At 46.6% G+C, this 21,182-nt stretch overlaps 8 protein-coding genes and 1 non-coding gene across 16 annotated transcripts; 3 read left to right on the top strand and 6 right to left on the bottom strand.

Moving 5' to 3' along the window:
- Positions 1 to 1,373: 1,373 nt before the first annotated feature.
- Positions 1,374 to 10,724, bottom strand: LOC9638544. Of its 7 annotated transcripts, none has more exons than XM_024681944.1 (4): positions 10,595 to 10,724; positions 10,440 to 10,546; positions 1,837 to 2,141; positions 1,374 to 1,720 (listed from the first exon to the last, which is right to left on the bottom strand). In XM_024681944.1, exons 1-3 carry the CDS (start codon positions 10,719 to 10,721, stop codon positions 1,884 to 1,886), a joined length of 492 nt encoding a protein of 163 aa, XP_024537712.1. In that variant the 5' UTR covers positions 10,722 to 10,724; the 3' UTR covers positions 1,374 to 1,720; positions 1,837 to 1,883. The 7 variants fall into 7 exon arrangements, with proteins under 7 accessions (XP_024537712.1, XP_024537713.1, XP_024537714.1 ...); XM_024681945.1 differs by having other exon boundaries at positions 1,374 to 1,659; XM_024681946.1 differs by having other exon boundaries at positions 1,374 to 1,574.
- A 1,283-nt stretch (positions 10,725 to 12,007) lies between these two features.
- LOC9638358 lies at positions 12,008 to 13,238 on the top strand. The gene is made up of 2 exons (XM_002976971.2): positions 12,008 to 12,541; positions 12,614 to 13,238. The coding sequence occupies exons 1-2, from the start codon at positions 12,322 to 12,324 to the stop codon at positions 13,039 to 13,041; spliced, it is 648 nt and encodes a 215-aa protein (XP_002977017.1). The 5' UTR covers positions 12,008 to 12,321; the 3' UTR covers positions 13,042 to 13,238.
- Positions 13,239 to 13,638: 400 nt separating this feature from the next.
- Positions 13,639 to 13,730, bottom strand: LOC112348781. Its single transcript, XR_002993177.1, has one exon. It is a non-coding gene; the product is annotated as a small nucleolar RNA snR60/Z15/Z230/Z193/J17 (small nucleolar RNA).
- On the bottom strand, positions 13,723 to 14,974 carry LOC9638543. The gene is made up of 5 exons (XM_002976853.2): positions 14,545 to 14,974; positions 14,423 to 14,454; positions 14,274 to 14,367; positions 14,150 to 14,208; positions 13,723 to 14,087 (listed from the first exon to the last, which is right to left on the bottom strand). Exons 1-5 carry the CDS (start codon positions 14,918 to 14,920, stop codon positions 13,917 to 13,919), a joined length of 732 nt encoding a protein of 243 aa, XP_002976899.2. The 5' UTR covers positions 14,921 to 14,974; the 3' UTR covers positions 13,723 to 13,916.
- A 211-nt stretch (positions 14,975 to 15,185) lies between these two features.
- On the top strand, positions 15,186 to 15,692 carry LOC9638357 (histone H4). The gene has a single exon (XM_002976970.2). The coding sequence runs from the start codon at positions 15,260 to 15,262 to the stop codon at positions 15,569 to 15,571; it is 312 nt and encodes a 103-aa protein (XP_002977016.1). The 5' UTR covers positions 15,186 to 15,259; the 3' UTR covers positions 15,572 to 15,692.
- A 447-nt stretch (positions 15,693 to 16,139) lies between these two features.
- Positions 16,140 to 16,891, bottom strand: LOC112348764. The gene has a single exon (XM_024681931.1). It carries the CDS (start codon positions 16,671 to 16,673, stop codon positions 16,254 to 16,256), a length of 420 nt encoding a protein of 139 aa, XP_024537699.1. The 5' UTR covers positions 16,674 to 16,891; the 3' UTR covers positions 16,140 to 16,253.
- Positions 16,892 to 17,002: 111 nt separating this feature from the next.
- LOC9638542 (UBX domain-containing protein 1) lies at positions 17,003 to 18,328 on the bottom strand. Its single transcript, XM_002976852.2, has one exon. The coding sequence runs from the start codon at positions 18,278 to 18,280 to the stop codon at positions 17,051 to 17,053; it is 1,230 nt and encodes a 409-aa protein (XP_002976898.1). The 5' UTR covers positions 18,281 to 18,328; the 3' UTR covers positions 17,003 to 17,050.
- A 246-nt stretch (positions 18,329 to 18,574) lies between these two features.
- Positions 18,575 to 20,290, top strand: LOC9638356 (E3 ubiquitin-protein ligase AIRP2). Of its 2 annotated transcripts, XM_002976969.2 has the most exons (6): positions 18,577 to 18,634; positions 18,712 to 18,988; positions 19,096 to 19,246; positions 19,468 to 19,534; positions 19,600 to 19,834; positions 19,914 to 20,290. In XM_002976969.2, the coding sequence occupies exons 2-6, from the start codon at positions 18,903 to 18,905 to the stop codon at positions 20,122 to 20,124; spliced, it is 750 nt and encodes a 249-aa protein (XP_002977015.1). In that variant the 5' UTR covers positions 18,577 to 18,634; positions 18,712 to 18,902; the 3' UTR covers positions 20,125 to 20,290. The 2 variants fall into 2 exon arrangements, with proteins under 2 accessions (XP_024537606.1, XP_002977015.1); XM_024681838.1 differs by having other exon boundaries at positions 18,575 to 18,988; positions 19,953 to 20,290.
- On the bottom strand, positions 20,193 to 21,134 carry LOC9638541 (thaumatin-like protein 1). Its single transcript, XM_002976851.2, has one exon. It carries the CDS (start codon positions 20,831 to 20,833, stop codon positions 20,294 to 20,296), a length of 540 nt encoding a protein of 179 aa, XP_002976897.2. The 5' UTR covers positions 20,834 to 21,134; the 3' UTR covers positions 20,193 to 20,293.
- Between the last annotated feature and the right edge of the window lie 48 nt (positions 21,135 to 21,182).

The raw sequence follows: 21,182 nt of genomic DNA, 5'->3' as shown, positions 1-21,182 counted from the left end.
CATACTCATTATTGGCTAATTGGTTCTTTGATATCCGAAAGCTTTGACTTGAGCTTAGAACAAAGTAAAAAGTTAATGTTAATAAGTAAAAAGGTTGAAAATTATAAACATTAATCTCCACCATAAAAGGAAAATATTCTAAGAATATTCTCAAGCACTTAATTATATAAAGTCCACTTGTGAACAGCTGCTCTGACTTCTCAGTCATTATCATGTTCCTCGAAGGCACTGCGAATGTAAATCTTGACCGGCCTTTAGGCATTCGTGATAGAAACACTTGGTTCATAAATAGGTAGGCTGCAAGAGGAATAATCGTCTTGGTTTCACAATGTCGAAGTTCGCTGTTTTGTTTGCGCTGATTGCTGCTCTGGTAGTAATTTGCTTTGTGGAAGTCGCTAGTGCTCAGAACCGGAGATGCACAAGGAGTTCACAGTGCCCATCTAGCATGCCCTTCTGCTGCAATCCCGGGATCTGCTACAGCACTCCTCCATTTGTTGGCCCTTGCTATTGATCAGTAGCATGTACAAGCACAAATGGTTGAATGAATAAACTGTTCTTTATCTGAAGCTATGCATAGTTGTTTCAGAACTCACAATTTCATGCTTTCTATCTAGTGGTGATTATCGGCGGTTTGGCCCAGTTGAAACTACAGGAATCTCACATACAAACAAATTAGCCATTAACTAGTGACATACAACAAGGCATTACCACAGGGATCATGAAATTCTCATGGAGCCGAGTTGTTATATGAGATTATTGTGGAAGAAATTGTACAAATACACTGGAAGAATTAATTGAATGTCTTAGGGTGGTGTGGATCCTTCTGGACATGCTCTGGGTGTGATAACTCATGCCGTGGATCCTCCATCTCGTGTGGAGGAGGAACCTCATCCTCCCATGGGGCCTCCTGGCGAGGACCCTTTCAGCTTTACAGTAAGACATTTCGTTCCAGAAGGAAGTTTGATGTTTTGTTGGAACAGAAACCGGACTGAGTCTCGGGATTTCCTAATAGATCCATTTCACGGAAGGCCTCAATGTAAATAGGTCAGCTGATTAAGGAAATGCTCCAACTTGCTGTTGATGGATTAGAAAAACATTTGTTTATTCATTCCGCAATTGCAGAGACCATTGTCATGCTGTTCATGAAATTCACAGATAGCAAGCCCCGATAAACGGAGGACTCTGATAGCAAATGCCCGGATTGCAACAAGTTGGCTTGTCATGCGCTTGAGCTCCCAGCTCCCAGCAAGAAGATCTCCATCGGAGCTGTGGCAAGCAGCAACAATCCCTGTCAGGTGAACCAAAAAGTCAAACCATTGATATCCTGTTGAGGCAGCCATTATCTGCTCAGGATTTTTTCCTCAAGGTGACGATAACTTCCGAACTCATGACACCTATTTCATAATGTCACCCCCATCTAAAAAAGTACACATGCCAATATCCAAATGACCAGCTCCGGCTAGGAAGACGGAAACAACGGATCCCTTCCATGACGAGACCTGAAACTTCGAAGTGATGCATGGACATACTGCCTTGTTGCACATCAATTTGAGAAGAACGTCTGATTGACTGATCTGACAGAAGAGCAACACAATATGAGATTCCTGATTCCATCCAACAAGACCAGCTACCTGCCCTCCTTCCCGTCCACGATGGAAACTAGGAAAGGAACAGGGACATTTTGCCAGTAATTGTGTGATGTAACAAAGCGAGAGCAGAGCTTGAGACTTGAAGCAAAGAACAAAAACAAAATAGAAAGAACCGCAAGAATTTCAAGAGAAAGCAAACACAAATTCAATACACAAGGAGAAGAGAAAAGAAAAACGTAACACTTACTTGATCCAAAGAATGGTTGTTTGGTGCGAGATCCCAGCCTCTAAAGCTCAGCGCATACTTCGAGTCTTCATGCTCGAGGATATCCCACCCCCCAAGGTTCGCGGCGTGCAAAAGAAGGAAGCGGAGCTCTTTTTGGCGGCGGTGGCGCTAGTGTTCTTGAGCGCACTGAGCGCAAACAAGGAAGCCAGAGGGTCCCCGGCATCGCTGGTCAGCAGCTTCTTCTTCCTCATCTCCACCACTCCGCTCTCCTTGCACACGAGCTCGGTGTTAGGGCAGAACCGCTCCAGGAACTCGCAAATCGGCATGTCCAGTGGAGCTGGAGCTGCGCCAGGAACTCGGCGATCTGCGCGTCGCGGATGGCTCGAATCGCCGCCGCCCTCGCTTGCACTGTCGAGACCAAGATTGAGAGATTTCCCCCCGAATGCAGCCTCTCACCTTGCAAATCTATCGCCCGGCACAGCTCCGCCACGCGATCATCCTCCGCCGCCGCCGCGTCCTCCTCCTCCTCCCCCGCCCTCGCATTGCTGCTCTTGACGGCCAGCGCCCTCCTCTTCCTCGCCATGAGCCCTAAAATCCCAGGATGCGAGCGAATATCCGAGGTAGCTTTAAATCTCCCTCCAACGGCTACACGCGTCTCGCGATTCGAGCCCTGACCGAAAGATCCGGGGAATATATCAGTGCCAGTCCTTGTCACAAGTCAAACATTGATGAACACGGTGACAACTGCTCGTTTGACTTTGAAAGTGTTGCTTTTACCGACCAAGAAGTTCGATTACATTTTTTGTTTTATAAAAGAATGAGGAAAGGATAATACCTGTTGCATCTTCGATCTTCATCCTTTCTTTGGACGTAAGCAAGCCAGTGATTGTTGTGTTTGTTTGGCGGAAAGCAAGAGGACAATGCTTACGGCCGCCCAGTCTTTTGTAGTAGTGGTACCACCCCATTAAAATCGATCGACCTGTGCCTATGCTTCCAAACAATACCTCGGTCAAATTCCCACTTTTTTTTTTTTCTTGTTTTACTGATTGATTGACCAGCGATGATTAAAGTAATAATTCATTCTTTTGAGTTTTTTTTTTTAAATTGGGGACAAACGAGAAGCTCCAATTTTCACTGTATGGCTTCCATGCAAATCATCAGCTGCGAATCATCCATCCAAGGTGGCGGTGGTTCGCATGCCTCGTTTTTCTTGGGTGTTTTTTGTTCTTGCTGTGCGAAGGTACATGAATGGGGGGGTATGGAAAATTCGCCAACCTCCAATGGGAATAAGCCCCTCTTGGTGTGAGCTCCTTATAGTGCACGCTCCACTCAATCATGTACGCAATCATGGAAAGCACGCACACACACGCCCACCACCTTTGCTTTACAGAAGAAGAACACTTCAAACGAAATCTCCCTTCTCCCCAAGCAAAAAGCAACAATCTCGTTGCACAATCTCCAACAGTGGATTGGAAATGAGAGCCAATATCGATTCATCCTTAAGGGTACATTGTTGGTACCACGTGAGAGATAGAACGAGAGTGGAAAGTTAAATAAGAAGGAGATCGAGAAAACACTGACAAAAACGAGCTTAGATTTAAAGGTGGTGTGAGCTGGCAGGCAAGCTTCCCCATTCATTGTCAACTTCCCTTTTGGATTTTTTTGGCAGTCAGGGATTCCTCGGCGTTATCCTAAAAGTATTCACCCGCATTTTGACTTGGGAGATGGTCGCGTATTTGCCCACTTGTGGTGAATCTTGATCATGATCTCAGCCGTTCCATTTAGAATTCCGCCCAAAGCGTTCGTGATCTCTGTGAATCAATCCATCCCCTTTACCTTGTTTACTTTTCTATGATATAATCAAGAGATAGTGCTTGCCCTCTTTAACGCTGGTCTCTACAACAAAAACTTTGAACTCTTAAAGGAAACTTTGAAAAACCTTGAATTCCTCCATGTTGACCAAATTGCTTATATCTCTGCCTACTTGTCCAGCCAAAAATAATTCCTTTTTTTTTTTTTTTGTGGGGCTTGTGAATCATCAGCAGCTCAAGGGGCAGTAGATTCAAGAGGTGGGATAAAAAGAAGGTAGTAGCAAGAGAGAGCTCATGTTTAAAACTTGCACATTTAGTGAAGTGTTAGGAGAAATCAGAAAGGTGGGTGAATAATAAGCAAGATCAGGAGACACCAAATGGGCTCACAAGAAATTTTTTCCCACATTTGTCCACACACACACACAAGCTCACATAATACAATATAAAAAGGTAACCAAAATCCATACCTAATGAACAAATGCGAAGCCTTTTGCACCTAAATGTGTACCACTTGAATCATTATTTTAATCTTTATGTATGTAATGAGATTAATTGCTTAATCTCAATAAATAATACTCGCTAAAACATATCCTTTAATACCAAATGTAATACACTTTATTTCTCTCCCTTTAAAATAACTAAAAAAGGGGTAATTGTTTAATGAAAAAGTCTTTAGTGGTTATTTTATCCCCATTTATCCCCTAAAATTTCAAGGATCCATGGTGACAGTATATTTAAATCTTATCCTATGATCATATGTGCTACTTTGAAATTCCATCCTTATGCTTATCTAATTAAATGCACACACAAAGACCAATTTCTCAACTAGTTTAGGTGGAGATTGAAAAAGGGACTAACAATACTAACTTTTTGCCATTGTGGTAGTAAAGAAAGAATATCCAAAAAGATTAGCTGATAAGTAACTTTCGATACTCGAAGTTACATTCGCGATACCGAAATTGGGTTTGAAATGGAAACCGAGATTGGGACCGAGGCTAAGACCGAGACCAAGACCGAGTTTGAGTCTAAGTTAGAGTTCAAGTCCAAGTCCAAGTCTGAATTTGAGAGTGAAAGCTCAAAGTGATTGTCTCCCAAACTCTAAAGGGTTTGGTGAGCTCCAAAAGTATGGAGGACTTTAGTGGAATTAATTTGGCTAAAAAATGTTAATGTGATCAAAGAAGGTTATACCCATATAGTGGGTGATGATATAACCACTAAGGAGTCCAAGGCTATAATGAACATGAATGGATAAGTGGGATAACTTAAGTGTTTAAGAGCAAGCTCTAGCTTTCTTAAGAAATCGAATAGTCAATGCTCTCAATCCAAATGTGGGTGCATTACCTACTTGGATACTAAATGTGGTTCATTGGAACCTCGCTCTAGCCACATAGCTAGGGCACCCAAAGGCCAGGGAGTAAGGAGAGTACCTATGAGACTTGCATTTGGTTGTGGTGTTTCAAAATGTTGTCCCATATAAAAAAGAAGAGGAGTAGTCCTTATGTATATTAACTAAAAGCATGGTCACATGGTGAAAAAGTCCTAGAAGTCAGTGACACTTAGTGGTCAAACTTTTGAGCCCTGACCTAGTGGTGGCATTGGCAAGCACAACCATGGATGGAGAGGGACTTAATGGGGGCTGAAGAAGGGACATTAGGGAAGGGTGTTCCTATGTTTTTGGACATCTTAAGGATGTTAAAATGTGGTTATGGGATGGCCACTCATAAATAGATGGCCCAGTCTTTGAAAGATGGGACTATAGCATAGGTGATCTTAGACTACCAAAAAGATAAGGGTAAATGAACATAGCTTTAAATATGTAGAGCACTTGGACAAAGTGCAAAATCTAAGTGGCATATATGCCATTCATGGGGCTAGCATATCCCCAAGTCGAAAATAAAATTTATAAAGGTTGTGAGTGAGACTCTTCCAAATGGTCAAAGTTGTGTTCAAGTGATTAAAGTAAAATGAAAAATTTAATTACTTACAATTTGGTGAAGAATCAAACCTTGGAGAGCCATTCCAACATCTTAAGAATTAATAAAAGTAAATGTTAATTGAGAATAGTGACTTTGTTCAAGCTATAGTAGTTAATCACTAAATGAAGAGACTTGTCCTTTCTGGATATAAAGAAAATATATGTGCACTAGCTAAAGACTAAGAAAAACCTTTAGAAAAATTCTTCTTGATATGTATATATAAGGTTTCCAACTTTAGTAGTAAAAGATTATAGATATGACTAAATGGTAGTAATTTCCTTTCTATAACATCAATAAAATAATCATAAAGTTGATATAATGGCAAAATATTAACTCTCCTCTTGTTGAAAATATCCTTAAAATCAACCTACTTAAGGAAAAAGTAAACTTGATCATGATAGATGAAGTTGACATTGCATGAATAGTAATTGCAAAGACAAAACTAGAATTATAATGGCCAAAACTCATGTAAAGAAATGTGAGAAATTAATATTAGAGAAGCATAAGAAGAAGATTTGGAGAAGGGGAGAATTGTCTAATTCAACATTGGAAAAACCTTTAATATATAACTTTAATTTCCATTGGAATTGTGCCTTGCTTAAGTTAAAAGTTACACTAGAATCCAGATCCTTGACTGAAATTCCACTCTAAACAATTGTCAAGTCCACGAGACCTTACTATAGTATAGGTGAGGAATGATCTGCTAGGTACTTGATTGCAGTATCAAATTCCACTGTGCAATTCTCCCTACAGTGCTAAAAAACCCTTATTTTCTCATATGCTAGTTACTCTAAAACTGAGGTCATTAGACGAGGCACAAAGGTTTGATGATAATACTTCAATTATCATTCTTCCAATTGATTATTATAGCAAATACCAAGATCAATAGCAGTCGTATGAGATGTTATATCTGAATAAGAGAGTATGAGATCTTTGATATTGTCACAAAAGTCAAGGTAAAAATGTTTTTTAAAGGCTATATCATCGAACTTGGTGTAAGCTCTTGACTTCGGATGAGAGAGCATGAAATCTTTGACATTATCATAAAAGCTAAGATAGAAATGTTTCTTAAGGGTTACTTTAGTGTAAACTCTTAAATTTAGACTTCCCAAAAGGTCACTCAACCTAATATTACCCCAAGAATGTTAAACTAAATCCTAAAACTTTTAATCAATTGTACATTTTTATTCATGGCCCATTTGAACCCTAATAGATCATCTCTTAAGTCGTTCGTTTTAATTGCTTACACTCAAACCATCAAACTTTATTAGCATATAAATCTTTATCTTTAAACAAAAAAGTCATTGTTGGTGCTAAATATGCTAAAGCTACATGTAAAGTACTATATTGCATTATTTCAACACTTAATATAACTTCCATAGCATATCAAGATTTAACTAGAGTTGAAGAAAAGGATCTAAGAGAGCTAGTGATATTAGATCATATTAGAGCCATGAAAGAGATAGCAATGCAATTATTAAGAGCTCATTGTTGAAAGAAGGAGAAATAATGAACCACTAATAAAATATAAGAAAAAAATAAATTTGTGTTAAGCACCTTTCAAAACTCTATTTTTATAAAGTCTTTGGAATGCCCAAACTAATCCAAACATGTAATTTAAGTTTGGGTTCATATTAATCCCAAATACTCATTAGGAGGAGGTGAATTCAAATCCCATGGGGTGTTTCTTAATAAATATAAAGATGGCAAATATTTGACAAGTGTGTAATTTACTTTATATGTTATGAATTTAAAAGCACTTGATCTTAATCTGGAAAAGATAGAAAAAAAAGTGGTTAAATAAAAACTTTATATAATAATAAGCACAAATAATAAATATTTTATTCCTTTATAAATTTAAATTCTATTTACACATAAAGTTACTTTAGCTCTCTTGGGAGAAGTAGAAAAGATTTATGCACTACCAATTTTGTACTGAATTCCCATCAGCATTCAGCAACCTACATCTCATTGAGCTTCCTCCTCTCATCTAATACCTATTTTATAAGTTTTATCAATTATATGGTAGGACATTGCCTCTCATGATGTGGCATGTGGCAGAGGTCTTTGCTCTAAAAATACTGCATTGGGGTGCCCCTGCTATGTGTGAGTGTTGTGCTCCAGGTTACCAAGCTCAGCTGCTTCATCCTCACTGCTCATAAGTCATCCACATTGCTAGACTTTCTATAAAAGTTTACCAGAGCCGCCATCATATCTCTGCTGCGAGAAACTATGGATTGTCAGAATAGTTAGAAAGCTCACACTTTGCAGCTTGCTTGCTATATATGGCATATGTCATGATCATTGCGTTCCAGAGAACTACTGGTCGAGATGTACAATGAGATTGGAAGTGTTTGCAAGGTAGCTGAGATATTCAATTGATTCAATTTGAATGGGCTTTTTCTCAGTGATGCATTTCCCACACCATTCTTCCCAGAATCGCTGGGAATTCCATTGCGTAGAAGATTTTTAAGCACCCTAGTAAGGAAAGATGTAAAAAACTAAAAAATAAAAAATCATGCAAGAGGAAAATGATGCATACTCACTACTGGCTAATTGGTTCTTCGATATCCAAAAGCTTTGACTTGAGCTTGCATCACCCTAAAACAAAAAGTTAATGTTAATAAGTAAACAGGTTGAAAATTATAAACATTAATCTCCACAATAAAAGGAAAATATTCTAAGAATATTCTCAAGCACTTAATTATATAAAGTCCACTTGTGAACAGCTGCTCTGACTTCTCAGTCATTATCATGTTCCTCGAAGGCACTGCGTATGTTAATCTTGACCGACCTTTAGGCATTCGTGATAGAAATACTTGGTTCATAAATAGGTGGGCTGCAAGAGGAATAATCATCTTGGTTTCACAATGTCGAAGTTCGCGGTTTTGTTTGCGCTGGTTGCTGCTCTAGTAGTAATTTGCTTTGTGGAAGTCGCTAGTGCTCAGGACCGGAGATGCACAAGTAGTTCACAGTGCCCATCTAGCATGCCCTTCTGCTGCAATCCCGGGATCTGCTACAGCACTCCTCCATTTGTTGGCCCTTGCTATTGATCAGTAGCATGTACAAGCACAAATGGTTGAATTAATAAACTGTTCTTTATCTGAAGCTATGCATAGTTGTTTCAGAACTCACAATTTCATGCTTTCTATCTAGTGGTGATTATCGACGGTTTGGCCCAGTTGAAATGAGAATTTCATGATCCCTGTGGTAATGCCTTGTTGTATGTCACTAGTTAATAGCTAATTTGTTTGTATGTGAGATTCCTGTGCTGTAAAGTAGTGGAGCGATGTTATATGAAATTATTGTGGACGAAATTGTACAAATACAATGGAAGAATTAATTGAATGTCTTATGGTGTGGTTCCTTCTGGACATGCTCTGGGTGTGATAACTCATGCCGTGGATCCTCCATCTCGTGTGGAGGAGGAACCTCATCTTCCCATGGTGGCGAGGACCCTTTCAGCTTTACAGTAAGACATTTCGTTCCAGAAGGAAGTTTGATGTTTTGTTGGAACAGAAACCCGACTGAGTCTTGTTGCGGAATATAGAGGTCCATTGCCGGGTCCGTTGCTTGTGGACGGGATTTCCTAATAGATCCATTTCACGGAAGGCCTCAATGTAAATAGGTCAGCTGATTTAGGAAATGCTCCAACTTGCTGTTGATGGATTAGAAAAACATTTGTTTATTCATTCCGCAATCGCAGAGACCATTGTCATGGTGTTCATGAAATTCACGGATAGCAAGCCCCGATAAACGGAGGAGTCTGATAGCAAATGCCCGGATTGCAACAAGTTGGCTTGTCATGCGCTTGAGCGAGCAGCTCCCAGCAAGAAGATCTCCATCGGAGCTGCGGCAAGCAGCACCAGCACTTTTCCTATGAATATAACTGGTTCCAGAGCCAAGTGTCGGCCCAAATGACAAGTCGATAGGAAAAGAACGTCTGTTTCCGGAGCAGGTTCAATCCTTGTCAGGTGAACCAAAAAGTCAAACCATTGATATCCTGTTGAGGCAGCCATTATCTGCTCAAGATTTTTTCCTCAAGGTGACGATAGCTTCCGAACTCATGACACCTATTTCATAGTGTCATTCCCATCTAAAAGTACACATGCCCATCCAAATGACCAGCTCCGGCTAGGAAAACGGAAACAACGGATCCCTTCCGTGACGAGACCTGAAACTTCGAAGTGATGCATGGACATACTGTCTTGTTGCACATCAATTTGAGAAGAACGTCTGATTGACTGATCTGACAGAAGAACAATACAATATGAGCTTCCTGATTCCATCCAACAAGACGAGCTACCTGCCCTCCTTCCCGTCCACGATGGAAACTAGGAAAGGAACAGGGACATGCCAGTAATTGTGTGACGTAACAAAGCGAGAGCAGAGCTTGAAATTTGAAGCAAAGAACAAAGACAAAATAGAAAGAACCGCAAGAATTTCAAGAGAAAGCAAACACAAATTCAATACACAAGGAGAGGAAGAGAAAAGAAAAACGTAACACTTACTTGATCCAAAGAATGGTTGTTTGGTGCGAGATCCCAGCCTCTAAAGCTCAGCGCATACTTCGAGTCTTCATGCTCGAGGATATCCCACCACCCAAGGTTCGCGGCGTGCAAAAGAAGGAAGCGGAGCTCTTTTTGGCGGTGGCCGCGGCGGCGGCGGCGGCGGCGGCGCTAGTGTTCTTGAGCGCACTGAGCGCAAACAAGGAAGCCAGAGGGTCCCCGGCATCGCTGGTCGGCAGCTTCTTCTTCCTCATCTCCACCACTCCGCTCTCCTTGCACACGAGCTCGGTGTTAGGGCAGAACCGCTCCAGGAACTCGCAAATCGGCATGTCCAGCATCTCCTCCGACAAGCTCGCCTGCTGGAGCTGGAGCTGCGCCAGGAACTCGGCGATCTGCGCGTCGCGGATGGCTCGAATCGCCGCCGCCCTCGCTTGCACTGTCGAGACCAAGATTGAGAGATTTCCCCCCGAATGCAGCCTCTCACCTTGCAAATCTATCGCCTGGCACAGCTCCGCCACGCGATCATCCTCCACCGCCGCCGCGTCCTCCTCCTCCTCCCCCGCCCTCGCATTGCTGCTCTTGACGGCCAGCGCCCTCCTCTTCCTCGCCATGAGCCCTAAAATCCCAGGATGCGAGCGAATATCCGAGGTAGCTTTAAATCTCCCTCCAACGGCTACACGCGTCTCGCGATTCGAGCCCTGACCGAAAGATCCGGGGAATATACCAGTCCCAGTCCTTGTCACAAGTCAAACATTGATGAACACGGTGACAACTGCTCGTTTGACTTTGAAAGTGTTCCTTTTTACCGACCAAGAAGTTCGATTACATTTTTGTTTGGCGGAGAGCAAGAGGACAATGCTTACGGCCGCCCAGTCTTTTATAGTAGTGGTACCACCCCATTCAAATCGATCGATCACCTGTGCCTATGGTTCCAAACAATGCCTCGGTCAAATTCCCACTATTTTTTTTTTCTTGTTTTACTGATTGATTAACTGGTGACGATTGGGTGACCAGCGACGATTAAAGTAATAATTCATTTTTTTGAGTTTCTTTTTTAAATAGAAGCTCCAATTTTCACTGTATGGCTTTCATGCAAATCATCAGCTGCGAATCATCCATCCAAGGTGGCGGTGGTTCGCATGCCTCGTTTTTCTTGGGTGTTTTTTGTTCTTGCTGTGCGAAGGTACATGAATGGGGGGGGTATGGAAAATTCGCCAACCTCCAATGGGAATAAGCCCCTCTTGGTGTGAGCTCCTTATAGTGCACGCTCCACTCAATCATGTACGCAATCATGGAAAGCACGCACACACACGCCCACCACCTTTGCTTTACAGAAGAAGAACACTTCAAACGAAATCTCCCTTCTCCCCAAGCAAAAAGCAACAATCTCGTTGCGCAATCTCCAACAGTGGATTGGAAATGAGAGCCAATCTTGGGAAAATTGTCTATCGATTCATCCTTAAGGGTACATTGTTGGTACCACGTGAGAGATAGGAGTGCAAAGTTAAATAAGAAGAAGATCGAGGAAACACCGACAAAAACGAGCTTAGATTTAAAGGTGGTGCGAGCTGGCAGGCAAGCTTCCCCATTCATTGTCAACTTCCCTTTTAGATTTGTTTAGCAGTCAGGGATTCCTCGGCGTGATCCTAAAAGTAATCACCCGCATTTTGACTTGGGAGATGGTCGCGTATTTGCCCACTCGTGGTGAATCTCGATCATGATCTCAGCCGCTCCATTTAGAATTCCGCCCAAAGCGTTGGTGATCTCTGTGAACCAATCCATCCCCTTTACCTTGTTTACTTTTCTATGATATAATCAAAGAGATAGTGCTCGCCCTCTTTAACGCTACAAAAACTTTGAGCTCTTAAAGGAAACTCTGAAAGGCCTTGAATTCCTCCGTGTTGACCAAATTGCCGCCTACTTGCCCTTTTGCAGCCAAAAATTAATCCTTTTTTTTTTTTCTTGTGGGGCTTCTGAATCATCAGCAGCTCAAGGGGCAGTAGATTCAAGAGGGATAAAAAGAAGGTAGTAGCAAGAGAGAGCTCATGTCTAAAACCTGCACATTTAGTGCAGTGTCAGGAGAAATCAGAAAGGTGGGTGAATGACAAGCAAGATCAGGAGACACCAAAGGGGCTCACAAGAAATTTTTTTCCCACATTTGTCCACACACACACACACACACACACACACCTATATATATATATGAGTTGAATGGCTGTCCCAATCTTCCTTTCTTTGAAATCTTCTTCTCCTTCGGGTCTACTGCTCGCAGTGGTACTCGTATTGGCGCTGGAATCTCACGCGGTATCGCTAGATGCGCGAAGATTTCTCCGCTCTTCCTCTTCTTCTTCAATTAGGATCCTGTTTGGCACAGTCTACTGCGATAGTTGCCTGGAAGCGAGGCTCACGCGCAACAGCATAGTCTTCTCAGGTAAAGATAAAGCAAGAAAGAGAGAGAGAGAGTTGTGGTCTCACTGTTAAATCCATGGTACTTGTCAAACAGAGGCCGAGATCCAAATCGAATGCGTCGGCAGCCGCGGGAATCCAGATCACTCCACCGTCGTGAGCACCAACGAGACGGGGCAATTCCAGGCCCAAATCCCACCACAGTTCGACGCTTGCTCCGTCCAGTTCTTGAGCAAAGCTCTCGACTCTTGCGCCACTCCGGCGGCAGCATTTGCTACGTCCGCCTCACTCGATCAGCCGCGTGATCTCGTGTTCCGGCCAAGCCAAGCGCTGGCCTTCTGTTCCACTCCCGCCAGGCGCGAGGCGCTAACGTTGGGGCCGCCAGAACCTCCGAAAAAGAGCACGCAGGGTTACAAGCTCGACCCCCCGGAACCCCCTCGGCCCCGGAAATTCGTCGTCACTACAAAGGCGTACCACCTCGGCCCCCCGAATCCTCCGCAACCGAGGACTGCCAACCACAACTAGCTTCTTTTCTCTCTTGTATACACATACTCAAAAGTGAAGTTTGATGAGTTCTTCGCGGTGTCTTGGGAGTCCATGGATGGAAATCCTGGGGATTGACATGAGTTTTTTTTTGGGCTGTAAACAAACACCGCTACGTGGTCCTCTCTTGTTCCTTGTCTACTTTCCGACTTTAAAGGAGTTTGGTCAAACATGCAGCATTTAAGAGATCTCACCTCTCTGCCTTACCGTGTCCGTCTCGATCGCCAGAAACAAACCAACAACCGCGAGAAAACAAAGCGCAAAAGTCATCGCAAACAAGCGAGGGCTTTGGCGGGAGCTCAGACCCTTAGATGTTCTTTTGTCGTGATCATGGCCACGATAAATCAAACACGAAAAACTTGGTCATCACAGCACACCCTCTTTTCGTGTCAATGTGTCCTGCTCCGAAATCACAGCGCATCCAGTTCACAATGAAGGAGGAAGCGCGTTTGATGCAGGACAGAGACATTTGGCTTCAAGGGAACGAGCCGAAAAGCACAGAGTTAAGCCTTACGACTAACTTAGAGAAGCCGCCCACCCAAGAACAACACGGAAAACCCGAGAAAATACCAAGGAAGATCAAAGCGTCAGATAGGAGCGAAAGACATAGTGCTTATAGTCAGCGCCCATTGTGGGACTCATCTGAACTATGTTATCATCACGCGCTAGAACACGCTACCATCGCTACGGCCTCTCTCAAATACTCGACCTTCGCGCCGCCCCCAAGCCCTAGCCCAAAAACCCTAGAAAGTTCTAGGGCTGGCGTGGCTAGCAAATGGTGTAAAATTTAGGGCTGACGTGACAAAATTAGAATGACGTGTGCAACTGACGTGGCGTTCACAAGGGGACTTTTCTTTTTAACGGCCCCGGCGGCCAGACGCTGCCAGTCTCGCTTTGTCGAGGTTGTCTTTGAGGCCCAGCTTGGCGATCACCACCTTGTAGCTGTCCATGTTTGTTCTTCGCAGGTATAGGAGATGCTTCTTCCTCTTCTCGACCATCGCGCGGAGCCCCCGTTGCGATGAAAAGTCCTGCGATTTGGTAACTCCTTGTAAGAGATCGAGATCGACATCTTGGGAGCTTGGTGGCGTACCTTTTTGTTGTCTTTGAGATGAGTTGCGACGTATTTGATCCGCTGGGTGAGGAGCGCAACTACAAAGGATGTTTTTCCCCGGGAAAAGTGAGAAACAATTGCTGGGATGGGAAGGAAAACGTACCTTGAACTTGTGACGATCCAACATCGGCTTCATGGAGCTTAAAGGCGTCGACAATTTCCTTCACTTCCATTTTGCCGGGAGACGAGCCAAAAAACTGCCAAAAGCAGGAGAAAAAGAATCAGAGAAGAAAATGACGAGGAATGTCATACCTTCTTTGTGATCCGCTCCTTCTTGACCTTCCCTACAGCGATCAATCAATCCAGAAGTTAAAACCAACAAATTCGATCTAGCAACGAAAAAGGAAACAAAAAGAAGCAATGCAAGTTCTTACCAGCCTTGGGTTGCTTGTCCTCCGTATCCAAGCTCTTGAATGTCCCAAACTTCATGCTCTTGCTGCTATCATCCGGCTTCTTCTTCTCGTCCATCACCTTGAAAAGATCCGACAGCGCGCTGCTCGTCGACGCCTGCTGCTGCTCCTTGTCAGCCGGCTTAAACTTGAGCAGATCATCGAATTCCGCCAGGAAATCTCTACCTGAGAATCCATCGCCCTTCGGCCCGGAGCTTCCAGCCGCGGCGGTAATCAATCTCCTCCTACTCTGCGCCGGCAATCTCTGGATGATACGTGGCCTGCATTGCGTGCGCAGTACTTCGCAGCGCCGCCGATCAAACCCTACCGTGTGGCTGCTACACACCGTCGCAGTTTGCATCCTTCCCCCACTTCGTGCTACATTAGGGTTCTAGCCTTGTGACGGGGATCACGACACGTGGCAGATAGCAACACAGGAGGTCCAGCGCTCGATTCCCTCCCAGGAAAACACAAGCAAACACACTCCCGCCAATTCGTTTCAAACGCACTCCGCCACGTCATCGATCCGAGCCGCGATGCCGTTGGATCTGTGCTTTCAATCGAGCGCCTGGGCATCGCGCGCGAGAGGTATATAAGCTCTCCCCGGATTCTAGGTTTCTACAGTTCTAAGTTTTTATCTTCGAGCAGCGCCTCCTCCCAAGTAAGTCTCCAGTTCTTCTCTAGATCTAGAAGATCGATCATGTCTGGGAGAGGCAAGGGAGGCAAGGGTTTGGGCAAGGGCGGCGCCAAGCGCCACCGCAAGCATCTCCGCGACAACATCCAGGGCATCACCAAGCCGGCGATCCGGCGTCTGGCTCGCCGTGGCGGCGTGAAGCGAATCAGCGGGCTGATCTACGAGGAGACCCGTGGCGTGCTCAAGATCTTCCTGGAGAACGTCATCAGGGATGCGGTCACCTACACGGAGCACGCTCGGCGCAAGACGGTCACTGCCATGGACGTCGTCTACGCGCTCAAGAGGCAGGGTAGGACCCTGTACGGCTTTGGCGGCTAGGGCGGATTCCACGCAAGCAATCTTGGGAGTGAGCCCCAGGCTTGTAAATTCTCTCATTCCCCTCTTTTGCATTTCTGTACGGACACTACTATAGTTCCAAAAATTCTTTGTTTTGTCTCGAGATTTTAGGGTACATGGAATGGAATCTTTTTCAATGTAGACAATCTAAGCTTAGATCCAAAGATTTATGTTGGATAAGAATGGAAGCTTAAAGAAGTCCGTCAATAATTGGGTGGAGACTGACCACTGGATCACCACTGACCGGTCACCACCGACCACTATAACCAATTGTTCTTGCTCTTTCCACGGAAGGATCTCTTATCTTGAGACGCTCGCATTGGCTACTGGGATTTCTTCCGTCGCCAATGATTCCAGCGAGATTGACTGTTGCTCTTCGCTGCGCCGCCCACTCGGAGCTGCAAGTGGAGGGAGGCCGTCGTCGCCACACACGAAATTTTTTCGAAGCAGCCAAGCGAAGGACACCCCAGATGTTGAAAGCCCCCTTTTTGCCGGGGAAATGAAGAGTAGAACAGGAAAAAAACGAAAACCAGAACCGGAAGAGAAATGGTCACGCAACGAATGTGGCGATCGGTGGATGGGAGTTAGAGAGAAAATTGACAATCGATCGAACCGAAAAAAAGAATGGGAGAGGAGGAGCCAGGCAATCAATCAATCGCTCGCGTCAGACCTTGAGGAGGCGATCGTGATACCTGTCCGAGTAGAGCGCGATCCTGTTAGCGGGCAGATTGGATCCCAGCAGCGCCTCCACTTTCTTGGAGATTGGCCGGTGATCGCCGGGCGGCGGCGCTCGATCCACCGAAATCTCTGGAGCTGCGCTCGTTGCCGGCGCCGGCTCGCCTCCCTGATCCGAAATCTCCTGATTGACGCTCCCCCGACCCTTGCGAGACCTCCGAAACTCGCGATTGTCGCCCTTGGGCTCCACGACCGAGTCGGAGAAGCGGACCTTCTTCTTGGGCTTTGCGGCGGGCGCCCGATCCTCGAAATTCTGCTGCTTGAGCCGGTGGAACCTGTTGGCCGCGATGTAGATCACGCTCCCAGACACCATAATCACCGCAACAATCCCTGGCGTCAGCTTCGCCATCGCCAACAAACGAGAGGAGACGAGACGATCCCCAAGAAGCGTCAATCTTTGACAGCGCGGGGGAAGGAAGGCGAACGGTCAAATCAACCCGGATCCATCATCGTCGAAGAGGGTCGGATCTGGCAGCCAGGGGATCTTGGCCACTTGCGATCGATTCCGCCGCCGCATCATCCTGTATACGCAAAGAAAAGCCCTTTCGTCCTTTGTGTCCCTGTTTGTATATCCGCGTGAGGATATTCCGTCATCTACTTATTTTTAGACAATGACCTTTTAGGGTTCTTCGGAAACATCACTTTTAGGGTTCTTCGGAAACATCGCTTTTAGGATTCTTCGGAAACTTTAACTTTATAAATTTTTAGGGTTCTTGGGGAAAATGTCTAGAGAACGCCGAAGAAGGGATTGGTGGTCGCCGATGAGAGCTCCTTGTCTGCAGCTCTCAGCACCCCAATGTCGACACTCTGCGCCGCCAGGTTCAAAAACTCGCCGCTCGGGTCCAGCTCGAAGCCGCACAGCTCCAGAAACTTGACGCCGCCGAGATCCCCGACGCGCTCCTGGAACGTGGGATTGGTCACCCGGATCTTGCGAAACTTCTCCTCCTGCGGGGCGCGCCCAATGTTCCCCACGTAAGTCTGGAGCGTCTGGAACGCCTTCTTCACCTTCGCGTCCTGATCCTTGTGAGATTGCTTGATGGATCTCAGGCAGCTCCGGAGCTCCTCGGCCTTGGACGCTGCCTTTGGCTGCTGGACTGGCTTGGTTTCATCTGCTGGACGAGCTGCCGCTGGAGCTGCGAGTGGCGCTGCTGCTTGATCAGCCGGCTTGGGTTCTTCCGGCGGCAAGCCCAGCTTCCGCCGCCTCTCCGCTCGATCCTCCTCGATCTTTTGCCGGATCTTGTCTCTCGCGCGCTTCTCCTCCTCCTTCTCCGCCTTCCTGTACATGAGGATCCGCTTCCTCTCGCTGTCCTCCTCCTTGCGCTTGGCCTCGAGGAGCTCCTTCCCGACGCGGATCCTCTCCTTCTCTCGCTCCCTCTCCAGCTTCTTCTCCTCCTCCTCTTTCTTCTTCCGTGCTCGCTCCACCAATTCTTGCGCCTTAGCCTTGGCCTCCTCGGGAGTGAGAGCCGGCTTTAGCGAGCTCGCCGGAACCAAGAGCTCCTCATCGATATCTGGATCGTTCTCGTGCTCCACGATCCAATTCACGGCGCCTTCCAAGTTCTCGGCCTTGCTGTAGAACAAGCTCCGGACGGATCGAGCGCGCGGGAATCCCATCGCTTCCAGCTCCTCGAGGAGCTGCTGGTTCACCTCCGGAGCTTGCATCTCCTCTTTCGGATCCACGTCCATCATCTCGGGCTTGCTGCCGCTCTCCAGGACCACGGGCTTGGCCGCCTCGGCCGTCTTGTCCGCGAAATCGACATGGCCAGTGCGCTTGGTGTGGAGATCCACCTCCGTCTGCGATCGGCAGGGCTTGCCGCAGGCTGTGCATACCAGATTGAGGACCGCTTGCGTCGATTCCACGAAATTCGCGTGGCCTGAGATCTCCGCGTGCTCCTGCGCCTCTTCCACGGTCCGCAGAGCCGCGCCGCAATCTCCACACTGAAGAGAAAGTCCTGCCATAGCTCTAGCCTCTTCCTTCTCAAACCCTAACCCTAAAACCAAGCCCTTATATATCAAACCCTTATCAAATCAAAATGGTCGTCAATAAAGGATGACTCACACGTATTTTTTCCAGCTGTTAAATCTAGCGACACGTTGGTGCCACGGTTGGGCCCCATAACGGCCCCGGCAATCCGCCACGTGTTCGCTGCGTCATGGACACGTCAGCGCCCGCCCTGACACGTGGCGTGCGGTAAGTAACCCCGGTGAAAAAGCTCCCTGTGGCTCGCTTTGTTTCGTGTTGCGGTTGAGCGGCTTCTTTGCGTTCTTCGCAGCGTCTGGGCGGGGTCGATCGCCAATCGCATCGCCCGTGGGGTAGGCTTTTTGTGGGAATTCCCGATTTTCTTGCGGGATTGTTTCCTTCTTTTCTCGTTGCTGGATTTCTTTCCTAGAGCGGGGAGAGAGAGGAGGGAGAGCTATGCACCCCAAATGCGGTACTTGCCAAAGAGATAGGGCTCCGGGGAAGAAGGGAAAGGGATTGGATGGCAGAGGTTCCAATCCACAGTGGAGGCAGGGATTCTCCGTGAAGTGAATCGAGGAAAAAATCCAAAATTAAGAACTAGAGAGAGGGGTTACTTGCGAGATGATCCTTGTGACAAAGCGCCATGGCAAATCTTTCAAGGAGTCTCTCAAGTCACTCGAGGCGGACATCCAACACGCCAACACATTGTGAGTGTGATCAATGGAAACTCTGCTCGTTCTATAGCATATTGGTGTTCTTGTGTTTTTGAGAGCTTTTCTTCGTGATTCTTACTTTGTGATGAATTCTTTGGCAGGGCATCCGAATTTCCAAGAGGATACGATGGCGCTTGCCTCCAGATGAGGCTCTCTTACAGCCCCGCGGCGCATTTCTTCCTCTTTCTCGTTCGCTGGACGGATTGTAGCCTCGCCGGAGCTTTGGGCCTGATAAGAATTCTCATCTACAAGGTCAGTTTAGTTTTCTCTCTCTAGATCGTCGTAAACTTCGAATCCCTCCCCTCTTTTGTTTTCTGTGGGAAGTTTTTGTCGTTAGAATCCGGCAAATTCTTTCAGGTCAGCAAGCATTCTGTGCTGGAGATCTTCTTTTCCTTCTTGATTTTATCCTGTCTTTAATAGTTTGGCGCGTTTGATCCACACTGACTGGCTGGTTTCTCGTAAATGATCCGCAGGTTTATGTGGATGGCACAACCACCATGTCCACGCACGAACGAAAAGCTAGCCTACGGGAGTTCTACGGTAAGCTTGTAGACGAAGTGAAGAGCCCGTTAAGTGATTTTGGAAAGATTTGTGCCTTGTTCCAGCGTATATTTATCCTTCTTTGCAGCAGTTGCAAGGTGGGATCACGGAAGTGGAGGCGATCAAGCAGCGCGCGGCGTGCCTGGAGAAGTTTAAGAGAAAGGGCGACGAAGAACGGGGGCGGATGAGCGATTTGGACGTGGAGCGGGAGCAAGAGTGTGGGATTTGCCTGGAGGCCAACAGCAAAATCGCGCTGCCGGGATGCAATCACGCAATGTGTATACGATGCTACAGAGAATGGTACGTTTCCAAGAGTTTGGTTTTTAGAGGTGTTCTACTTTGCTCGTTCTCTTTGTTTTTTTTTTTTGTTTGGTTCCAGGCATTCGAGAGCTCAATCTTGTCCGTTTTGCCGTGACAGCTTGAAGCGAGTGAATTCGCGGGACTTGTGGGTTTTCACCGATGTTTCCGACTCGCAGGACATGGAGGAACTGTCGCGGGAGAATTTGCAGCGGCTGTTCATGTACATTGACAAGCTGCCACTGCTCATCACCGACAGCTTATACACGATCTACGACTCCCACATCAAGTGAAAACCCCGAATCCCAAGAGCAAAAGATCATACATCAAAGTGAAACTCCAAAACCAAGAACAAAAGATCATAGGTCCGATCGATCGATCCAGGCATTCTTCAATTCATAGGCACACAATTCAAGTTCCATGCGCTGTAAATTAATATATGAGAAGTTATACAGTGTTTTCTCACCACGAACGAGAACCCTCGCTGGATCCATGGCCATAGCTCCTGGGACAAAACACGATCGTGTACTCGGCCCCGGACGGGCATGCGAAGCCCGAGTCGAGCGAATCAAACGCGTAGCTATAGGCGTCCGGGCAAGAGCGCTTGAAGCATCGCGAGTACGGACTGGGGCGGCACTTCCGTGCGCTGCCGTACTCGCCCGTACAGCAGTACCTGTCCTCCTTGAACGCCAGGCAGGGGCTCTTGCAGGCGATCACGCCCGCGTCGCCGCCGCTCCTCCGGATCGCGAGCTCGGGCGGGCAGCGCGCGAGGAGGTCGGCGGCACTAGCGCTGCACCCTGCGGATTTGCAGCTGCTCGACGAGGGGATGACTCTGACCGGGAGATTGTAGCCGTCGACGAGCGAGACATCGTAGTGGTCGAGCAGCGCGTGGGGATCGCGCAGCGGGGTGAATTCCACTAGCGTTGCGGGAGGAAGGCCCGGCGAGGAGCACCCGAGCTCGCCATTGCGGTCCCCTGTCTCGCAGTCGATCATCGTGTTCATCGTGTGGTTGTTAGCCGTGTTGCATGAATTGATCGCAGCGATGGAGGAGGAGCAGTCCGTTCGACCCCAGAATCGGCCAGACCAGCCCCAGGGGGCGAGCAGATGAATGGACTCGTAAGGCTGGAGCTTGGCGCCCCCGGGGGCGATTTGGGCAACGCCGGCATTGGGGATCCAGGCCGGCCACACTGGGAATTGGCATGCGTTGTAGATATTGATCTTCGTCTCATGTGCCACGGATCCTGCGATGGAATTGATCAGTCATAGGGATAGAAATCCTAGAGACTTGCCTGAAAGAACTGCGAGCACCACAAACATTGATACTAGCTGATCCATATCCGATCGAGGATAT

Source organism: Selaginella moellendorffii, unplaced genomic scaffold, assembly GCF_000143415.4.
Source record: "Selaginella moellendorffii unplaced genomic scaffold, v1.0 SELMOscaffold_32, whole genome shotgun sequence".
NCBI classification, from domain to species: Eukaryota; Viridiplantae; Streptophyta; class Lycopodiopsida; order Selaginellales; family Selaginellaceae; genus Selaginella; species Selaginella moellendorffii.
The sequence above is the reverse complement of the archived record's forward strand: the minus strand, read 5'-3'. Positions and strand labels throughout refer to the sequence as shown.